Source organism: Xiphophorus couchianus, chromosome 19, assembly GCF_001444195.1.
Source record: "Xiphophorus couchianus chromosome 19, X_couchianus-1.0, whole genome shotgun sequence".
In the NCBI taxonomy this organism is placed as follows: Eukaryota; Metazoa; Chordata; class Actinopteri; order Cyprinodontiformes; family Poeciliidae; genus Xiphophorus; species Xiphophorus couchianus.
Genome location: NC_040246.1, coordinates 1,582,833 through 1,600,551, shown reverse-complemented (window position 1 = coordinate 1,600,551; position 17,719 = coordinate 1,582,833). Strand labels below are relative to the sequence as shown.

Here is a 17,719-nt window from a genome sequence, read left to right as displayed (position 1 = left end):
GAATCGGGGGTTAAAATTGAAGGAGTTGAGTACCAGAGTTAATCCTCAAATCTGATGGATAACTTGAGAGTGGTTCAAGGGATTCTGCTGCCATCTTGCGGTGAACATGCGCTCCTGCAGCCCGTGCCGGGTAACCTCCTCCCCGGGCGCCGCTGCTCTGTGTTTGTGTATGTGGAATGCGGGTCAAGCGGAACTCAAGGCAAAAACTGCGCTTCACATCAAACTCAAACGCCGGCTTGCATCCCTCGGACGTGTTCTGTACGTACCGTGCTATTTTGGTAAACTATATCAACCTGCGTGCAATTGTTAAACATGTTTATATCGGGGCATTTAGCAGAGTTTGTATTTCTGTTATGGTCGCATGAGCAGTCCGCTAGGAAAACGCGACGTCGTCATTTAAAATGGCGCCAAAGATTAACCTCAGCCAGTTCATCTTCGATAAACACACCTTACTGTAACCCGCTTTTATAACCACACAAATAACGAAACCCTGGCTTTACTTTAACGAATACCCATAATTCATATGCACATTTTAACTTCAGAGAAACATGTTTGAGTGCAAGTTTGACCCCTAACCTTTGACGGATAGGAGGCTGTTTCTGTTTTTTAATGAGGGGCACCGTGGAAGCTATGCTAGTGGCAGTGGCTTGCTGCTAACAGCGTTGGAACTGACGTTTGTTAGCCTCCTGCTAGCTAGCTAGCTAGCTTCGGTTGCTAACACGCAGCACCAAATGAATTTTGTTTTCACTCTCGAAAACGTTCGTAATTAGAAGTGGTTTGTTGTATGTCGTATGTAGATAGTGACACAGTTTAACTCGCTGTGTATGCACTTAATTAGAACAACACAGTAAGCCTAAAGATATTTCCACTTGATGCACCGGGTGTGGGTGGGCCCTTAGGTTGCATAACGGTGTAGGAAAAAGCAACCAAGCTGGTATTCGACAGTATTTATTTTCCGTTTAGAACTAACAAATGTGGATGGCGTAAAAGTAACCCCAATAATAGTATTAATGTTCACAAATGTTCAAGCCAGATGAAGTTATACCGAGTAGGACGCAGATGTTTACTACATGTAGCTGCCAGTTACGTTGGCACCATCACAGTACTGAAGCTAGCCTCCGACTCGCATCTTCATACGCCGCACTTTACTAAAGGATTATTCTGATGGGTTTATCCTGAAATACTCCGAATAGTTAATGTTCAAACTCGTATAACCTTTATTCAATTTGTGAAAACAAGGAATTAGTCATGTTGGAGTGCTGTTTGTTTCTATTTTCTCTTAGAATAGAGTAGAAGTACTTTATTCATCCCAGCAGGGAAATTACTTCGCAGTTACAGCATAGAGACAAGACACGATGACAACTACCACTGAGTAGTAGTTGTAGATAAAATAACAATAAAATATAAAATGCTATAAATTGTAAAAATATGAAATGCTGTTAATATAAAAGCAACTTAAGAGCAGTCCTTGCAAAGATTAAAAATGTATTGGATAGTTATTCTATCCCAATGTTGGTAATGACAGATGCTATAAAACATTGTTGGTTTCAATGTTAGTCAATGGCTGAGCTGAGATGTCTTAAAATCACACCTTTTCTGTTTACCCAAAGTGAATAAGAAAAACACAAATCACAGCCACTACTTTATAGAATTAATTATTATTAATTGAATTTTAAGCAGGACCCAATTTAAGGTGGTTAAAATATTGAAAAACTTTTGTTAGGGTTCCATTTTGTAAATAAAGGTTGCGCAAAAATTGTATTTGATCTTTTCCTTAATTTTTATAGAGTAATTAATAGCATAGTGTTACTGATGAGCCTGTGAAACCACAGAAAAACGCCTATTAAAATTTTTTACATTTCGACAAATTAAAATGTGACTTTATAAATTTCCCAAAACATTTTATTGAATCTGTAAATTTTGTGGATTATTTATTTCTAATCCGAGTTTGTTGCAGATTATATGTTAGCATGTCTATAATGTAAACAGTGTAATTCAGATGAAGCCGTCTCGATGTGTTCTCAGGCAAGCAAACAAACAAACGACAAGAGCCTTTTTTAAATTTTGCACATTAAATGAAGGTTTGAAAGATGACAAGCTGTATTTTATGGAGAGTGGCAGAATTTAGAATAATTCTGCTCCGGTTTGGTGTTTGTAAGTAGTGTAGTTTTTCACTGCGAATTCAAAAATATTTCATTGATCCCAGAGGGAAACTAATTGTTGTTGTAACTCAAATTAATTCAAGGTTCTTCAAAGAGATACAGATGGTGATGGCTGTGGGCAGGGAGAATCTCCTCAGGCGGTTCGTATCTGAGATGGACTCTCTGTTTTCAGATTTCACAAATTGTATTTTTAGGTCATGTAATGATAGTCCACGTTTGACCATCCTAGGTGTTTTAGACTCTGAACTGTATCGAATCAGATTCTAATCTAGAGGTTTTAAATGAAGCGGTTTAGACCCGTCAGGGAAGACCAGAGTCTCCGAATCGGAGGCCAACTTCAGCGTCGGTTGTGCTGCCTGCGCGCAGGACGAAGGGGCGTAACACAAACCGGAGCTAGCTTCGGTGTCCTAGCCGAGCATGCTAATTCAGGGTTAGCACCTTTCCTCGCTGGGCAACCCCCCTGGTATTTTTCCACCTTTCGGGGCATATGAGTCAATGCTGATTTTTTATTTTTTTACCGACTATGTGACGTTACGTTGGGTTCATAAGCCAGTGCGGCGCTGCGCTGTTTATGTCGCGCGGGGAAACGTGTGGAAAGTTACCTTGGTGTGTAAACATTCGTGACGCCGTGTAATCTCCAAGGAAACATGTGATGCTTGTTTTCAGTGTCGCCCCACTTTACGTTCCTATGTTAAAATGTCTACCTTCAGTAAGTAGAAGTGTGATTGTGTACCGAGGGGTGGCGTTAGCGCTGCTGGGACTCCTCTGCGAGGCTTCTGGAAGCATCCTGTTGTTGACATTTTGATGCCTTGCAATGTTGCGTAATCTCACTTACTATCCATTGAAAACCAACGTAGACGTGGAGCCTAGTTGACCGATTGCGTACTAACAGTCCGCAGGTCCCTTTTGCATTGCTAATATTTGTTCCTTAAGTGTTTAATTTAAATATTTATTTTATTTTTCAGGTTTTTGTCTTTTCAGATTTTGAAAGTGTTGTTTGGTGTCCTCTGTGTGGTTGTTGTAGCTTGACGTGGTGGGTTTTGTGTGCAGAGTCCTGATGCCGGAGCTCCACAGACAGAAGACCATGAAGAGAAGCAGACACCCCAGCAGCAGCGATGACTCGGATAATGGAAGTAAGCAAACCTGCCTCCTCTGAATCACCTGAACAGAGCTGCTAACAGTTCTGCTGTCTCTTGCACATCAGTGTCAGCTGTTCACTCAAAAGTACCTTTGTGCAAATATATATATATTTTATTTAGTACTTTGCAGTTATTCCTTCTCCTGTAAGTGAAAATAGCATGTTTACAACAGTAAAGCACTTACATAGCAAGAATTGGAGTCTTAAAAATCTTTAAAACTTTACCTCTTATCAATCTCAGTTTAAGGCATTAGAATATTAGGCGTTGCGTTACATTTAATTATGTGCTCAATCAGAATGTTTGCTAATTTATTCCTGGTTTAATTAGCTTTTCTTTTGCATGAAATACATTTCTGCTATCACAATGAAAATGATCTTACGTTCTCCATGACTAACTTATAAGGCGGTTTATGTTTTATAGTGTTTTGCTTTTAAGCAGAGCTTTAAATAGTTAGAAAACTTACTGTTGTTTTTTTTTTTTTACCCTTCCACAATTTTGTAAATATACAAAAGAAAAATAAATATTTTAACCGTACTTAATGTTTTAGCTGATGCTGAGTTTAAATTTGTCTCACTATTTAAAGTGCAGCTTCATCTTTGGTTTTCAGTTTTCTTTAGCTGAAATATTAGTCCACGAAACTGTGACTATTATCCAGGCCGGTGACAATAAAAAAAATTTAGCTGGACGATAAATTGTTCCAGAAATTATTCCGACAAGCAATAATATTGTTGTTTTGAGTAACATAGTGATATAATGATGTACGTTTGCTCTCTCAAAGATTGATAAACTTTCATTTATTAAAGAACTAGAAGACATTTTAAACATACAAAAATAAAGCACAATAATAAAAAGGAACTAAAAACCACACACAACCGAAACCTTAAATAAAATAGGCTATTAAACATAATTGCCCTTCGAAAAATATTCATCATCAGGATGGAAATTATGTAGCTCATTTTAATTCATCATGAAATTAATTGATTAATGCATGTTCTCTCATCTTCCATATGCGTTTCTATGTAATGTTACAACCATAAAATAATTGATTATATAATTTTAGCACCTGTGGGTGTTCTATGTAAACGATGTGAAACTGGTATTTACACACACACACACAAATCCATTATGCCGAATTGCTCTCATGCCTCATCATATGAACACACACATTTCTACTGAACCCACAGTCACATAAGAGCTGCAGTAATTCCGAATTTGTCAGCTGGTGCATGTTTTCCTCTCCTTAAGCTTTCAGAAATGGCGCAAGTATCCTTTACATTGTTGCTCTTGGACCCACTTTACTGGTTTGCATGTTTCTGTCAGAGTAAGTCTGTACTCCGTATTCAGGATGTAGGAAAAGAAAGAGAAAGAGGGGCAAGAAACGGACACGGGTAAAAACAAAGCGAAGGGACAACGTCCGCGTGAGACGCAGGAGACAGACTAGGAACAGGACACGTGTTTGGACCTTTAAAGACATCCTGGCAGGTCAGGCAGGCAGGCAGGCTCCAGTAGGACCTCAGTGAATTAGTTCAACAACAACTTGTGATTTCTTTTTTCTATTAGTATTCTGTTGTTAGCTGTGTTAGGGCATCCAATTTGCCTCTGTTTTCAGAGAATACAGAATAATTTGAAAGAGTTTGCAACCGATCAGAGTGCTTTCTTTGCTCTCACGTCTTTTAAGTTCAGACAGTGTTGTTAAGATCAAATTGACAACAGAGATATCAGTTGAAGTGTTTTGGCTGCTCAAACAGACGCTAAGGCTCGTCTTCGATCCGTCCTGAAGGAAATCCAGATGCTTTCCAAGCAGAAAAACCTCCAACCCATAAACCCTTGTTATGTTTCAGGTAATTCTACCTGCTGGTCTCAGCACTCATCGCAGCACCGGAGGGGAACCGGGCAGAAACCCTCAGAGGTAAGACGGCTTGGTCATATTACAGCAAACCAATAGGGCCTTTTCACACACATACATTTCATTGTATTTTATGGAATAAACCAACAAAAGTAATGCATAAGCGCTTGAAATCTACAGAAAAAGTGGAAAAATCTTTCCAAAGAAACCATTGTTGAAGTCGTGTTTGCACAACAAACGTGGAAGAAGTTGTTTTGCTCAGACGAAAGCAAAATAGAAATTAAATGCACCAACACTTGGACTGCTTATCCCCCCTGAACGCACCATCCACAGAGTGACAAATGGTAGTGACAGCATCATGCTACACAGGAAGCTGCTAGGAGTCGATGAGAAGATGCATCTGGAGCGTGGTTTAAAATAGAGCAGGGCTTTTCAAACTTCCAGCAGGGAGGATTCAGAAAGCTGGAGGAAAGATGAGAAAGAAATGTCAGAAAAAATAATAATTTTAAAAACAGTCATTTGTTATGATAAAATATAATCTATTTTTAAATCCTGATTATAAATGTTATTTGACATGCTCATCTTTCTGATCAGTCAGATTCATCAAGCTGCTTCGCTTTTCAACCACAAAATGAACAGGTTTCTGACAAACAGACTGCTGCGGAGGACTCTGCTGCAAAAATATCTACAAACTCATAGCCAGCTAAAATCAGAACATACACTATTCATTAATAATTACTGAATGCTGAATAAAAGTGAGGAAAAAGCCATTCTAAAAAGTTGATGTTTCTTTACATATTGTCTAGCATTGTCTGTTTTCAAAGAGGTTCCCCACTGGAGGTGGGCGACATGGACTTATCACAGTGCCTTTTGTGATAAATGATAATGATAATAAAATTAATGATAAACTATTTCTTACTTCTTTTTTTTTAGGTAACTGTATGCCTGTGACTGCATAGCGTTACAAACATAAATACTGCTCTTGGAAAACTTTCCCATTTAAATCAGGCTTCTTTAGGACGCCTTTTAATTAAAAACAGTGTTATTTGTATCACAGTAAACTTTTTAAAAATCATGTTATTAAATTGAATAATGTTTTTTTAAAAGGTTTCATAGAACAAACAGAGAAAATAGCGAAAAGTAACACTTCTGGTTACACTCGTTTTTTTTAATCATTAATTGGAATTTATCAAGACAACAATAAATGAAAATTCTTAACATGAGAAATTTATCACAATAATTGATAAACAATACAATAAATGCTCCGCCCAAAAGCTAATGCTGTTAGCATGGATAGCATGGAAAAGTTTGGGAACCCCTGCAATACACTGTTAGAATGACACATAATCATATGACTTATATCCTATTGAGTCATTGTTAACGCTTTAAAAAATTCACTCTAGATTCTCTAAAGCCAACGTGACTGAGCTTCAAAGTATTTAGCAAGCAGAATGAACAAATAGCTACCAGACAGAGCTGCTGTAGACAGACACAATGCAGTGAAAGGCACCAATATACATTTTATAACCTGGCTGATCTGCTGACCTATACTAGTAAAAAAAAAACCACTTGAATAACTTATTACTGTAATTCTATCATAAGGTCCAAAATAATCCACACATATGTGGTTGTAACTCAACAAAATGGGAGCGGTTGATAATGCCATTTATTGAAACATCAGTAAAATGAGATTCTGTTGTGCTCCACACCAGGACTCACTGCAGATGAAGAGTCCCGCTCATGGAAACATTTCTCCTGTTATCTGCTCTACAGTCTGTAGTGTTAGTTCCCTGCAAGCCACAGCCAATTGGATTAAAGCACAGCAATAGCTCCTCCCATTGCAGCGTTCTGGTTGGTTAATCCACAAAGCGCAGGATTCAAACACTTTGGCTTTAGTTTTGAACCGTTTTAAGGCTTTAGGTTTGCTCAGAGTGGTACTGGGAGACATAAACAAGTTTTAAATACTATAATCAGCTCACCTAGTCACACCTCAGAGGACTATAGACACGTTGCATGTTATTGTTTACATCTGGAAATTTTATGCATGCGCACAATGCTGGAGGGCAAAAAGACTATTCATTTATTTTCCGGCTGCGGTAGAACAATTCTATTAACAAAATGAAACCTGGACATTTAGATGTTATTAATTTAGTGCAGTGCGCCACCACAAATTGAAAATAACTCAGAAAAACCAGAGAACAACAACTGAGCAACTTGTATTCTACACACAGATGCATTTCCATAGAAACTGACTGTCAACAGCTCAGTTGGCTGACAGATCAGTTCCATCAGGATTCAACACGAAAAAATCGTGCAAACATTTCCCACACAAATAACACTCAGTGTGTTTCAGTTTCATGTTTTCAGGCTTGATGTTTATTTTGCGAATATTAATAAGTAATTGTCTGAATACAGTGGCGGTTAATTAGCTAATTTAAACATCTGCTCTACCGATGATCTGTCAGAGAGTATGCCTTTTTTCTTTCTTCTTTAACTGTACCAAAACACACTGAATTCTGCAGCTCATCTTCATGTTAAGATTGTCAAAGTCAAGCTAGCATGACTGACCTACTTTTAATTTTATTAAAACTTTTTCCGGACCAATGAACTGTGATGCCTCCAGAGAACATTTTTTCTTTTATCCATCACGCATACATTTAAGATTCACCGCGTAATGTTGACAACATAACCAACGGTAATCATTGACGGTGATCTGCTTTTTGAGATCTGGCAGGCGTGAAGTCATGTTGTAATGTGTCTATAGGAGGAAACCAGGGCTGGATAAAACTGTTTTTTAAAATGCAAGGAGGTAACTCTCCTTCTCTCTGGCAGGTTTTTAGGACAGACTTCATCACAGCCATGAAATTACATGACTCGTACCAGCTGAATCCAGAGGATTACTATGTCTTGGCTGATCCGTGGAGGCAGGAGTGGGAGAAGGGTGTCCAGGTCCCGGTCAGCCCCCAGTCCATTCCCCAGCCTGTGACCAGGTAGGCAAACTGCTGATGGGAGTCTCTGTTTATCTGTCATCTTCCATCGATGGCTGGACGATCAATCGATTTTAGCAGTTTACCAAAGTTTTGGTTTTTGAAGATTTCATTTTAGGAAAATCTAGATTTTTTTTATTCCACCTACTTATGCTCTCCTTGGGTTTCTATATTTAAAAGTGATGTCAGCACGGCCAGGGCGGCCATCTTGTTTGACAAGCGTGTTTTACAGCTTCTGGTTATTTGGACTTTGAGTTCAGGCCAGCTCTGTAACTCAGTGTTGGGCCAGGTGAAGAGTTTTACTTTTTTTAATTACGAGAATAAAATCATAACATTAGGAGAACGGAGCAGTAATTTTCTGAGAACTACAACGAGAAAAGTAACAAACAACTAAAATGAGGAATGTTGAGCATCTTATACTTTTGTATAAGTTTTACAGATAATAATCAACAGAAATACTTCATCTTTTAACACATCAGCATCCGATTATTATGAGTAGCAGAACTTTAAAAACTATTTTGTCAACAACTGAGTCTATTTCAAAGAAGCACAAACTGAGTTGGCAGCATCAGATCCTGATAACTGTCCAAACGCTTCTCATTAAAATAGCTTTCTCTTGAAATTTTGAAAAGTTTTTTTTTTTAATCACTATATTCTTGAAATTGAGCAAAGTTTCTTGTAGCTTGGCGCTAATACTCCGCCACACAACTCACTGAAAGGATAACTGAAATGAAAGCAATTATTGGATAATATTTACTGTCATTTATGATTTCTTGTTTTTAGACAAGAAAACAAGCAAAGAAAAACAAAAACATCAGTTGACATAAAAAAATAACAGATTTTAGTTTTAAGCTCACTCTACTTTCATCTCATTGTGTTTTCAGCAAATTTGAATTAGAAAACTGTTTTTTTTTTTTTTTAATTTTGTTTAACATTTACTATGTCGTGCGTGCACATAGTTTTTCCACACTTTTCCGTTTTGGTAGATAACTTGTTGTTTGTTGCTCAGAGTTCTGGCGGAGAAGGGGAAGGAGGTGATGTTCATCAGGCCCAAGAAGCTGATCCGAACGTCGGGCACGGAGGCGCTGGGCTACGTGGACATCCGGACGCTGGCGGAGGGGATGTGCCGCTACGACCTGAACGAAGAAGACGTGGCCTGGCTGCAAATCACCAACGAGGAGTTTGCACAGATGGGTGAGCTGCGGACGCCACAGAACAGTCCAGAAATCTGTATGATCAATAATATGAAAAACCAAAAAAAAAAGTTACTCAAAGATGCCCGAAACCGATCCAACTGACCGATTCACATTTGAGCAAACAGTAAAGCTGACTCATCTGTAGCAGATGCTACAGATGCAAAACCTCCCACATGACGTCAGCAATCGCCATCTAGTTAAACATTAGCTTCAGAGACAGTCTGAGCTCCCCTGTCGAGATGCGCTTCCCCTCGGTGAAGTCCTGAACCACGCAGCGCTGCGCTCTGCTGCCGCACCGATTATCACAGGAAAATGTCAATCAACAGCAAAATAAACCTCCATTACGTCTCAGTCTATTTGTAAAGATACTGAAGGCTGATGCAGCTGAAAAAATAACCCTGGTTTTCACTGCGCCACATCCGTGTCTGATTGAAAACAATACATTTTAGCCTGCATTGAGTTTTTATTTGTCCCTTATGAGTAAAATTACAAATAAAAATAGTAAATTAACTAATGGAAAAACATGCTGAAGATAAGTAGTTATAATAAAAATCACTGCAGGCATGGATCAAAAACACACACTTCCATAAATGATATTAATATTTTTATTAAGTGTTGTCTTGTTGACCGTTTTTCAACATATCTTTAAAGCATATTTTTCCAAACAAGGGTTGACTTGATCCCTACTTATTGGTTTTGCTCTAAATAACCAACTGAAAATGTTGTCATATTACATAATTAATCATATTTTTGCTCAAAATATAAAGAATCCTGTTCCTTCAAAAAAAAATGTCTCCACCGCATCAAAAACGGCGTTGGGTGTTATTAGTTTCGATATTGGTAGCAAATTTCAGTATCGTGTGGATCCTGCTCTGCAGCTGCTCACTTTTTCTTTTTTTTTTTTGCATTCTAAAATAACTTATTATATTTGCATTTTGTTTTACTGCTGTGAGAACATCTGAACGTTTCCACAGAAAGGATCAATTTTATGCTCCGATTTAAATATAGTTTTCTTCGGCTACAGACTTTTTGGCAAAGTCGATAAATGACCGAGAAACAAACATGAACGTATGCACACGCAGCACTTTTATGACTTTTGTGAATATACATATCTTAGGTTATCGCAGAATGGCTGATAATGGTTTGTTTATAGTCCAGGCTTTCCAATAATGGATGGTGAACCTTGTTCCCGTCCGTCAGCTGGAAACTCACCATCTGTTAGATGGGTTTCCGTTTCTCTCGTGACATCCAATAAAAACCAAGATGCACACACGACGAGGAGTAGCCGATTATCACCAGCGTGTGGCGCTGTTTGCAGCCATGCCGCCGCTGGACGAGAACACCATGGAGAGAGTCATGGAGGAGTTTGAGCACTGCTGCCACGAGAACATGACCCACGCCATGGAGACGGAGGAGGGGCTGGGCATCGAGTACGACGAGGACGTGGTGTGTGACGTTTGTCAGTCGCCGGACGGAGAGGACAACAACGAGATGGTGTTCTGCGACAAGTGTAACATCTGCGTTCACCAGGTCAGAGGTCAACACTGGAACCACTGAAAGCAGAGTCCAACCTCAAGGTTTATATTGGGGCTGGACAATTAATAATATATATTGTAATAGACACATGATCAATATCAATAGATAATACATCTGATAGAATAATCAATATATAGAATAGTCACTGAACTCTGGATCCAGTATCGCACAGCATTCTGGGACACGTAGGCAGAGGAAAGGCTTTGGCCTCTCGATCTCTAGGCCAGCTAAGCAAGGTCAGCTACCTCACTCTGTGGTTACCTAGCAACGACCTGCCATCATTCCTCATAACTGCTTAAAAATAAAAAACAACGGCGTGGATGAAACAGGAAACGTCACGCCTCTAGTTTGGCTTTATGTCTGGATGTATTTAAATGTTGGTACATTTATTTGTTAACAGGCTTTTTATGTTCCCAAGAAATCTGGATATGTTTGGCATGTTTAGAAAAGAAAGCAGAATCTGAAACACGACCTCAGTACTAAAGGAATTTGTGGTCAAAGCTTCACATTTTTAGCAACATTAGAGAAGTTATTTAATCACACAGAGGAGCTTTTATTTCAGTTTTGGTGAACATTACAATAAAGTCAAATCTTCTGCCTCTTATTTTGATTTAATCATGCGCGTGTTCTGAGTTCCTCCCTGTTTTCCGTTTGGTGTTTCTGACCAGGCGTGCTACGGCATCCAGAAAGTCCCAAAAGGCAGCTGGCTGTGTCGGATCTGTGCGCTCGGCATCCTCCCAAAGTGCCAGGTGTGTCCTAAGAAGGGCGGAGCCATGAAGCCGACCCGCAGCGGAACCAAGTGGGTTCATGTCAGCTGTGCTTTGTGGATCCCAGAGGTGAAAGCTCCGCCAGTTCGACTCATTCTGTTCATCTTTTGGGCTGTCTTTTTTTTTTTTTTTTTTTTTGTAATTAGTACCTTTTTTTTTTTAATTCGCATACACTTGTGTGGTTGTGTGTATCTGTGTGTTCCAGGTGAGCATTGGGAATCCAGAGAAGATGGAGCCGATCACCAATGTGTCCCACATTCCCAGCAACAGATGGGCTCTGATCTGCTGCCTGTGTAAGGAGAAGACCGGAGCCTGCATCCAGGTAGGCCTCTCCTTCCCCAACACGGACCCAGCCAGCCTGGCCGCCGTTTTTATTCATACTATGTAATATTCTTATTTTCTCATAAACTGAATTTTGCGTACTCGTTATGTGTGAACCGTGATCATCAAAATGACAAGAACTAAAGGGACGATTATTTTAGTAATCGACTATTTTGTCGATTATTCTGACGATTAATCGAACAAAAACATTGCGCCGTTCTGCAGATTTTTCAGTTAAGCATTTTTTTTATACAATATTAGAAATTCTTTAAGGATCGGAATAAACAAATTAGGTTTTTAAGTAAGAAAATAAACACATTCTGTTGTCTAAAATTGCTTTTTTTTTTTTTTTTTAGCAAACTCTTGATCATCTGCAGCTGCAAAAAACACCTCTGGCTTTTCTGCTTGACATAAAATCAGTACAGTGTGTAGCTGATCTATGAATTATTTTTTGGATTAACCGATTAATAACCGAATAGCAAAAGAATCTTAGTGCGAGATTTTGTATTTGAACCAGATGAAGCTAAAAGGACTTCTGTGTAGAAAATATATACAGACAAGTGTTTTTATTTTAAGTGCAAAGTGTGTATATATATATATATATGTATGTACATTTATTTATTTATTGTAGAGTTTTAGATTAGTTGCTGCTCTGACTGTGTTGTTCTTTCAGCAAATAGCCTTTCTTTTGAGTCTGTGTGCTCCAGTTAACTATCAATTCCTAAATCAGTTGACAATTATTTCAATAACGATTAATCACGATTCATCCGATTAATCGTTTCAGCCCTACCTTGAAATGCTTTACTGTTTTGAATCTGTTTGATATTCAATCTATCTAGTGAGCAAATGGTTTTAATGCAGAATGAATGCAGTTTTCCGGCATCAATCCGTTTCGTTGTCATTTGCTCTCCAGTGCTCCGCAAAAAACTGCAGGACCGCCTTCCACGTGACCTGCGGCCTCCACGCCAACCTGGAAATGAACACCATCCTCACGGAGGACGACGAGGTGAAGTTCAAGTCGTACTGCCCCAAGCACTCCGGTTTCCAGGGCGACCCGGCGGAGGACGAGGGCAGGGAGGGCGCGCGGGACCGCAAGGGCCGGGCGAACAGCGACCAGGAGAAGAGGGTCAACCTCCGCAAGCTGAAGCTGCAGGAGATGGAGGAGGAGTTCTACCAGTTCGTGGACGTGGAGGAGGTGGCCAACAGCCTGAAGGTGGCGCCGGAGGTGGTGGACTTTGTCTACCAGTACTGGAAGCTGAAACGCAAAGCCAACTTCAACCAGCAGCTGCTCACCCCCAAGAAGGACGAGGAGGAGAGCCTGGCCCGGCGGGAGCAGGAGGTGCTGCTGCGGCGCCTGCAGCTCTTCACACACCTCAGGCAGGACCTGGAGAGGGTAGGTCTCCGCTTGCCCCTGACGAAGACTCACAGGGCGGCCGGCAGCAGGGGCGGGGTTATGAACAGGAGGAAGTATCACCGAAACATCTGAAAATAAATCAGAATAAATCAAGCTTTTCAGCACAACGTGTTCCTTGTGAGTTCTAAACTAGATTGAAGAGGGACAGCAGCACCAGAGCAGGAAGAGAGAGAAGAAAAACTGCTTTGCTTTTCTGCTTGGCAGAATATTTACACCAGACAGGAAGCAGTCAGATTTCAGCATTCACAATGTTTCTTTTGGAATTTGTCTGTTTTTTCAACTGAATTGCTATTTTTGCACTGCAGGATCCAAAAATGACATCCATTTTTCTCAATCAGGTCAGGTTTTTATTCTAAATGCATTTAGAGCAATCTGATCTTCTGACTAAATAAAATGTTTGTGACATTATCAGTTCGTTTTCGTTAATATTTCTCATCCAAAAAACGGTTTTAGGACAAAAAAAAAAATTGTTTTCTAACAGAGTGCATTAATTAAATGCTACAAACTTGGATTTCTATAAATTGAATAATAAACACTAAGGGTAAGTACCTGTAAATTGAACATTATGTCTTCGTTGTGTAAAATTCTCCGTCTCTTTTCTGTCCTGATGGAATCTCTCCTCCTGCTCGTCACTCATTGATCCAGATGTCAGAACAAGTCCTGCATTTTGATGCTCATGTTGCTCCATAATTCAGAAAGTTGACCTGATTGAGCAAAACCAATGAGATTTTTGGATTCAGCTCATCAACATGACCCTAACACAGATGAAAAATCGCTGACAATGTTTTGGCTGTTGACCAGTGTAATTTATAGTGGGAACAGGGGCGATGTTACACAGTGTGAGTTGGAGTCTCTAACATCTTATATCAGTATGGTTAGCATTAGTATCTTTATTAACTTGGAAATTGCCAAATCCATCTTGGTCCACACGGACCAGGGTCTATAAACTCTAAAAGCTCATGTTGGGTTTAACATTATTTTGATTCAACCAAGGACATAATTTCTGATAGAAAACAAGTCAGGGATCTCAAAGGATGATTAAAGGCAGGTCTTAACGCTGTCAATCATGCCTGTGTACGCTTTGCTAAATGTTCTGATGTGAGAAAAGCAACTAACCGTTCCAGGAAAACTGTTTATCTGCTACCATCTGTGGCCATGCTAATTCACCTTAGCATTTTTGTGTGAAAAGCTTGTACATAATCTTGATTGACAGCGCTAAGACCTTCCTCCTTGCTCTGATTGGTTGGGGTTTTTTTTTGTCCAGAGCCATTCATTTCTACAGATGGCAATAGTAGCACTGGGACTGGCTAGACGTTTTTTTAAACAAATGTGTAAAAACAACAACAAAAAAAACAATTTTTTTTTTTTTTAATAAAAGCCAAGTCCTGCAGCTTTAACAGTGTGTTAACCTGACCGTACTGTCCGTTCAGAAGAGGGAGTGTGTGCTGTGGAAACGCTGACTGTTGCTGCTCCCCCTGCAGGTGCGTAACCTGACCTACATGGTGACCCGGAGGGAGAAGATGAAGCGCTCACTGTGTAAAGTCCAGGAGCAGATATTCCAGCAGCAGGTCCGCCTGCTGGACCATGAGCTGCTCAACGGTGAGTCCTCTCCAACCCAATCCACAAGAGTCTGCACAGAGGACTGCTGGTCAGCTGGACATGTGTGGAATTCAGTTTGTGTGCTTCCCACTGAGCTAAAACTAAACAATATTTAACTAATAAAAGCTGACAGTCACACTGAAGCTGGGCATGGTTCTGTATTCCAGGTGAGCCCTCTGCTAAGGACCTGGAGAGGCTCTTCTCTCTGGGTTCCTTCTCCTCTGACGGCAGACAGTCCGGCTCCTCCTGGAGTAACTCTGGTCTGAAGAGCAAGCGAAGTTCGCTAAAGCAGGAAAGGAGGAAAAGCCTGTTGGACTCGCCAAGCGTTCACAAGAAGGACAATGCGTGCAGCCTGCTGGACATTAAAGATGGCAAAAACTCCCAAATCCAAGAGGCTGCGGCCACAGAGTCCAAAGGCGATGCCAAAGTCCACCAGCTTGAAGTGAGCAAGGAGAAGCCTTTCCTAAAGCTCCAGAAAGTACTTCAGGAAGACGTCTCAGTCAAGTTGCACAAGCCCGAGAGCAGGAAGGGCCCCAGAAGAGAAACCCCGGGACCAGAGTATGAAGTACCGGGGAGCCACAAGCAAGATCCAGAGCCGGAGGAACGAGGGAGGAAGAGGAGGAACGACGTTTCCGAGAGCTTCCCCTGCCAGCTGAAGAACAAGTTCAGCTCCAAGCATCTGGATAAAACCGTCTCCATCCGGCTGGTCGACATCAGGAACTCTGACTCCGACGAGTATTTATTTGACGACGCCACGACCAGAAGGAGCGGCGCTTCGCCGGACGCGGCCCCCAACACTAAGTTCAAACCCAGCTCGGTTTCAGACGCCTCCAAAGCCAACAGCTGGCTCAGAAAACCCGCCAACGGCAGCTCCCACGCCCCTAACGGCTCCGCATCCGGACACCTGAAAGGCTGGGGGAAGTTCCGGATCCCGAAGCGGGCCGACAAGCCTCCAAGCGCCACGCTGAGGGAGCGGGAAGAGCTGGAGCCGAGCAACCCGCTGCTCAGACCGCTCACCAACGCGCCAGAGTCGGCGTACCCCAGAACACGGCTCCGGTCGGGCCCAGAGGCCGACGGCTACAGCTCCGACTCCAAGGCGGCCGACAGCGAGCTGGAGCCCTGCCTCAAGCGCTGCCACTCCCACGAGCTGAGGGGCGACTCGTCGCTGGGGCGTCGCTACGGCTCTGACATTATCCGCCGCGGCGTGCTGGCATCCTGATGGAGCGCATGAGTTAATCAGAAACGAATGACAGTCACTTTTTGTATCTTTATTTTGTCTAGAAATCATAAAATGGCTAGATGGAGGGAGGAAAAGAAAAAAAATAGACAGAGCTGATATTTATTTTTTAATTGTACAATAATGTAAAACTGGGAAATATTTGACTTTATTTTGAGCTAGTTAGTTTATTTTTTATTTTTGTTTTGTTTTTTTAGGTAGAAACTTGTCAAGTTGCCACTTAAATCGCTTGCTCAGATATATACAAGCAAACGCATCGACTAGGAAGATGTTGTGATTGTTGCTTGGGACCATAAGCTTGCAATGTCATTTGTGTTTAACATAGTATTATTGAAGTCCACTGAGTCGCTTGTCGGTCCAGCTCCAACATATAATCCTGATCCTGTCAGCCAGTAGAACTCTGTAGGTCTTCAGTTTTTTTCCTTCTTTTAACCAGGAATCATCAAATCTTCACAGCCAAAACCAGGAAGTCCAGCTGCCCCCTTTTTCTTAATATTTAGTCTCGCCAGACTGCAGGCGTCACGCCGCATGAACTGGGAACCTACAGAGGAAATCAAAGAATGATGTTTTACACGTCATCAGCACTTAAGTGTAATTGAACTGCGATCGTATCCATCATGTGCCTAACTTTTATTTTGAAGCGTTTGCACTACGAGAGGATGGCACAGGTGGGGGGGGGCACGAGAAGAGATATTTTTACACTGAAAAATAATGACAGAAGCATTTTGTACCCTCGGCCGCTGCTGTACTACTGTTATGCAAAAGGAGTTCTTGTGAGGGGGTTTGTTTTGAAGAGAAAATAAAAAATACTCTTAAAAAACGTGTGTGATGACTGTCTAAAGATTGAGATGGTAATCAGAACTTTGAGACAACTTCATGTAGTGGTGCACTGATTGTTTGGTGCAAACTTCCTTAATTTTGGGAGTTCGATCGGTTTATTTTTACATGCGAAGCTGAGTTTAACCAATCTTATCTAAGGTCTGAAAATCAACCACTGTCCTCATTTGCTCTCTGGTGAGAGTTGGACTGACAGACTGGCCCATCAGGTCATTTATTTTTATACAGCTCTGAAAATCTGGAGAAACTCCAATTAGTTTATAATTGTGGAGGACTTTTAAAAAAAAAAAATTCTAATTCATGTAAGGACCTTTGAAATGCCTTGTTGCTGAAAATGTGCTATATAAATAAAATTACCTTATCCTACCAAAAAAAAAAAAATTAAATGGGTATTGGCCAAAATGGGAATCGGAAGGTTAGGCTTTTTAAAAGATCAGTAATGTGCAATCGGTGCACCCATAACTATTTATTTTAGGGCTGGGACTTCAGTGTGCTAAGATTAAATAATTACATACGATTTTAACGCCATTCAATTTTTTTGTTGTTACAAAAGTCACAAGCTGGAACCAGTAAATCTGACACGCAAGCAACATCTGCAAACAGCAGCGATGGACCAAGCTGCTTCTGGTGGCCCCCTGGGATATACACAAATATGTATTTGTTTAATTGTAATATGTA

General features: G+C 40.7%; 1 protein-coding gene across 14 annotated transcripts; it reads left to right on the top strand.

Annotated features, from left to right (window-relative positions):
* Positions 1-104: 104 nt before the first annotated feature.
* On the top strand, positions 105-17,025 carry jade1 (jade family PHD finger 1). Of its 14 annotated transcripts, XM_028001165.1 has the most exons (13): positions 2,138-2,154; positions 2,246-2,302; positions 3,213-3,295; positions 4,646-4,783; positions 5,143-5,210; positions 7,980-8,137; positions 9,144-9,328; positions 10,649-10,860; positions 11,535-11,702; positions 11,839-11,955; positions 12,868-13,347; positions 14,850-14,967; positions 15,135-17,025. In XM_028001165.1, exons 2-13 carry the CDS (start codon positions 2,265-2,267, stop codon positions 16,184-16,186), a joined length of 2,817 nt encoding a protein of 938 aa, XP_027856966.1. In that variant the 5' UTR covers positions 2,138-2,154; positions 2,246-2,264; the 3' UTR covers positions 16,187-17,025. The 14 variants fall into 14 exon arrangements, with proteins under 14 accessions (XP_027856965.1, XP_027856968.1, XP_027856967.1 ...); XM_028001164.1 differs by lacking the exons at positions 2,138-2,154; positions 2,246-2,302 and adding an exon at positions 105-258; XM_028001171.1 differs by lacking the exons at positions 2,138-2,154; positions 2,246-2,302 and adding an exon at positions 142-278.
* Positions 17,026-17,719: the final 694 nt, after the last annotated feature.

Excerpts from the sequence above, each read along its gene's own strand:
- jade1 (XM_028001164.1), top strand. The coding sequence starts at position 107 with ATGCGCTCCTGCAGCCCGTGCCGGGTAACCTCCTCCCCGGGCGCCGCT. Across the intron at positions 5,211-7,979 it reads CCGGGCAGAAACCCTCAGAG|GTTTTTAGGACAGACTTCAT; the intron begins GTAAGACGGCTT and ends TCTCTCTGGCAG. Across the intron at positions 8,138-9,143 it reads ATTCCCCAGCCTGTGACCAG|AGTTCTGGCGGAGAAGGGGA; the intron begins GTAGGCAAACTG and ends TTTGTTGCTCAG.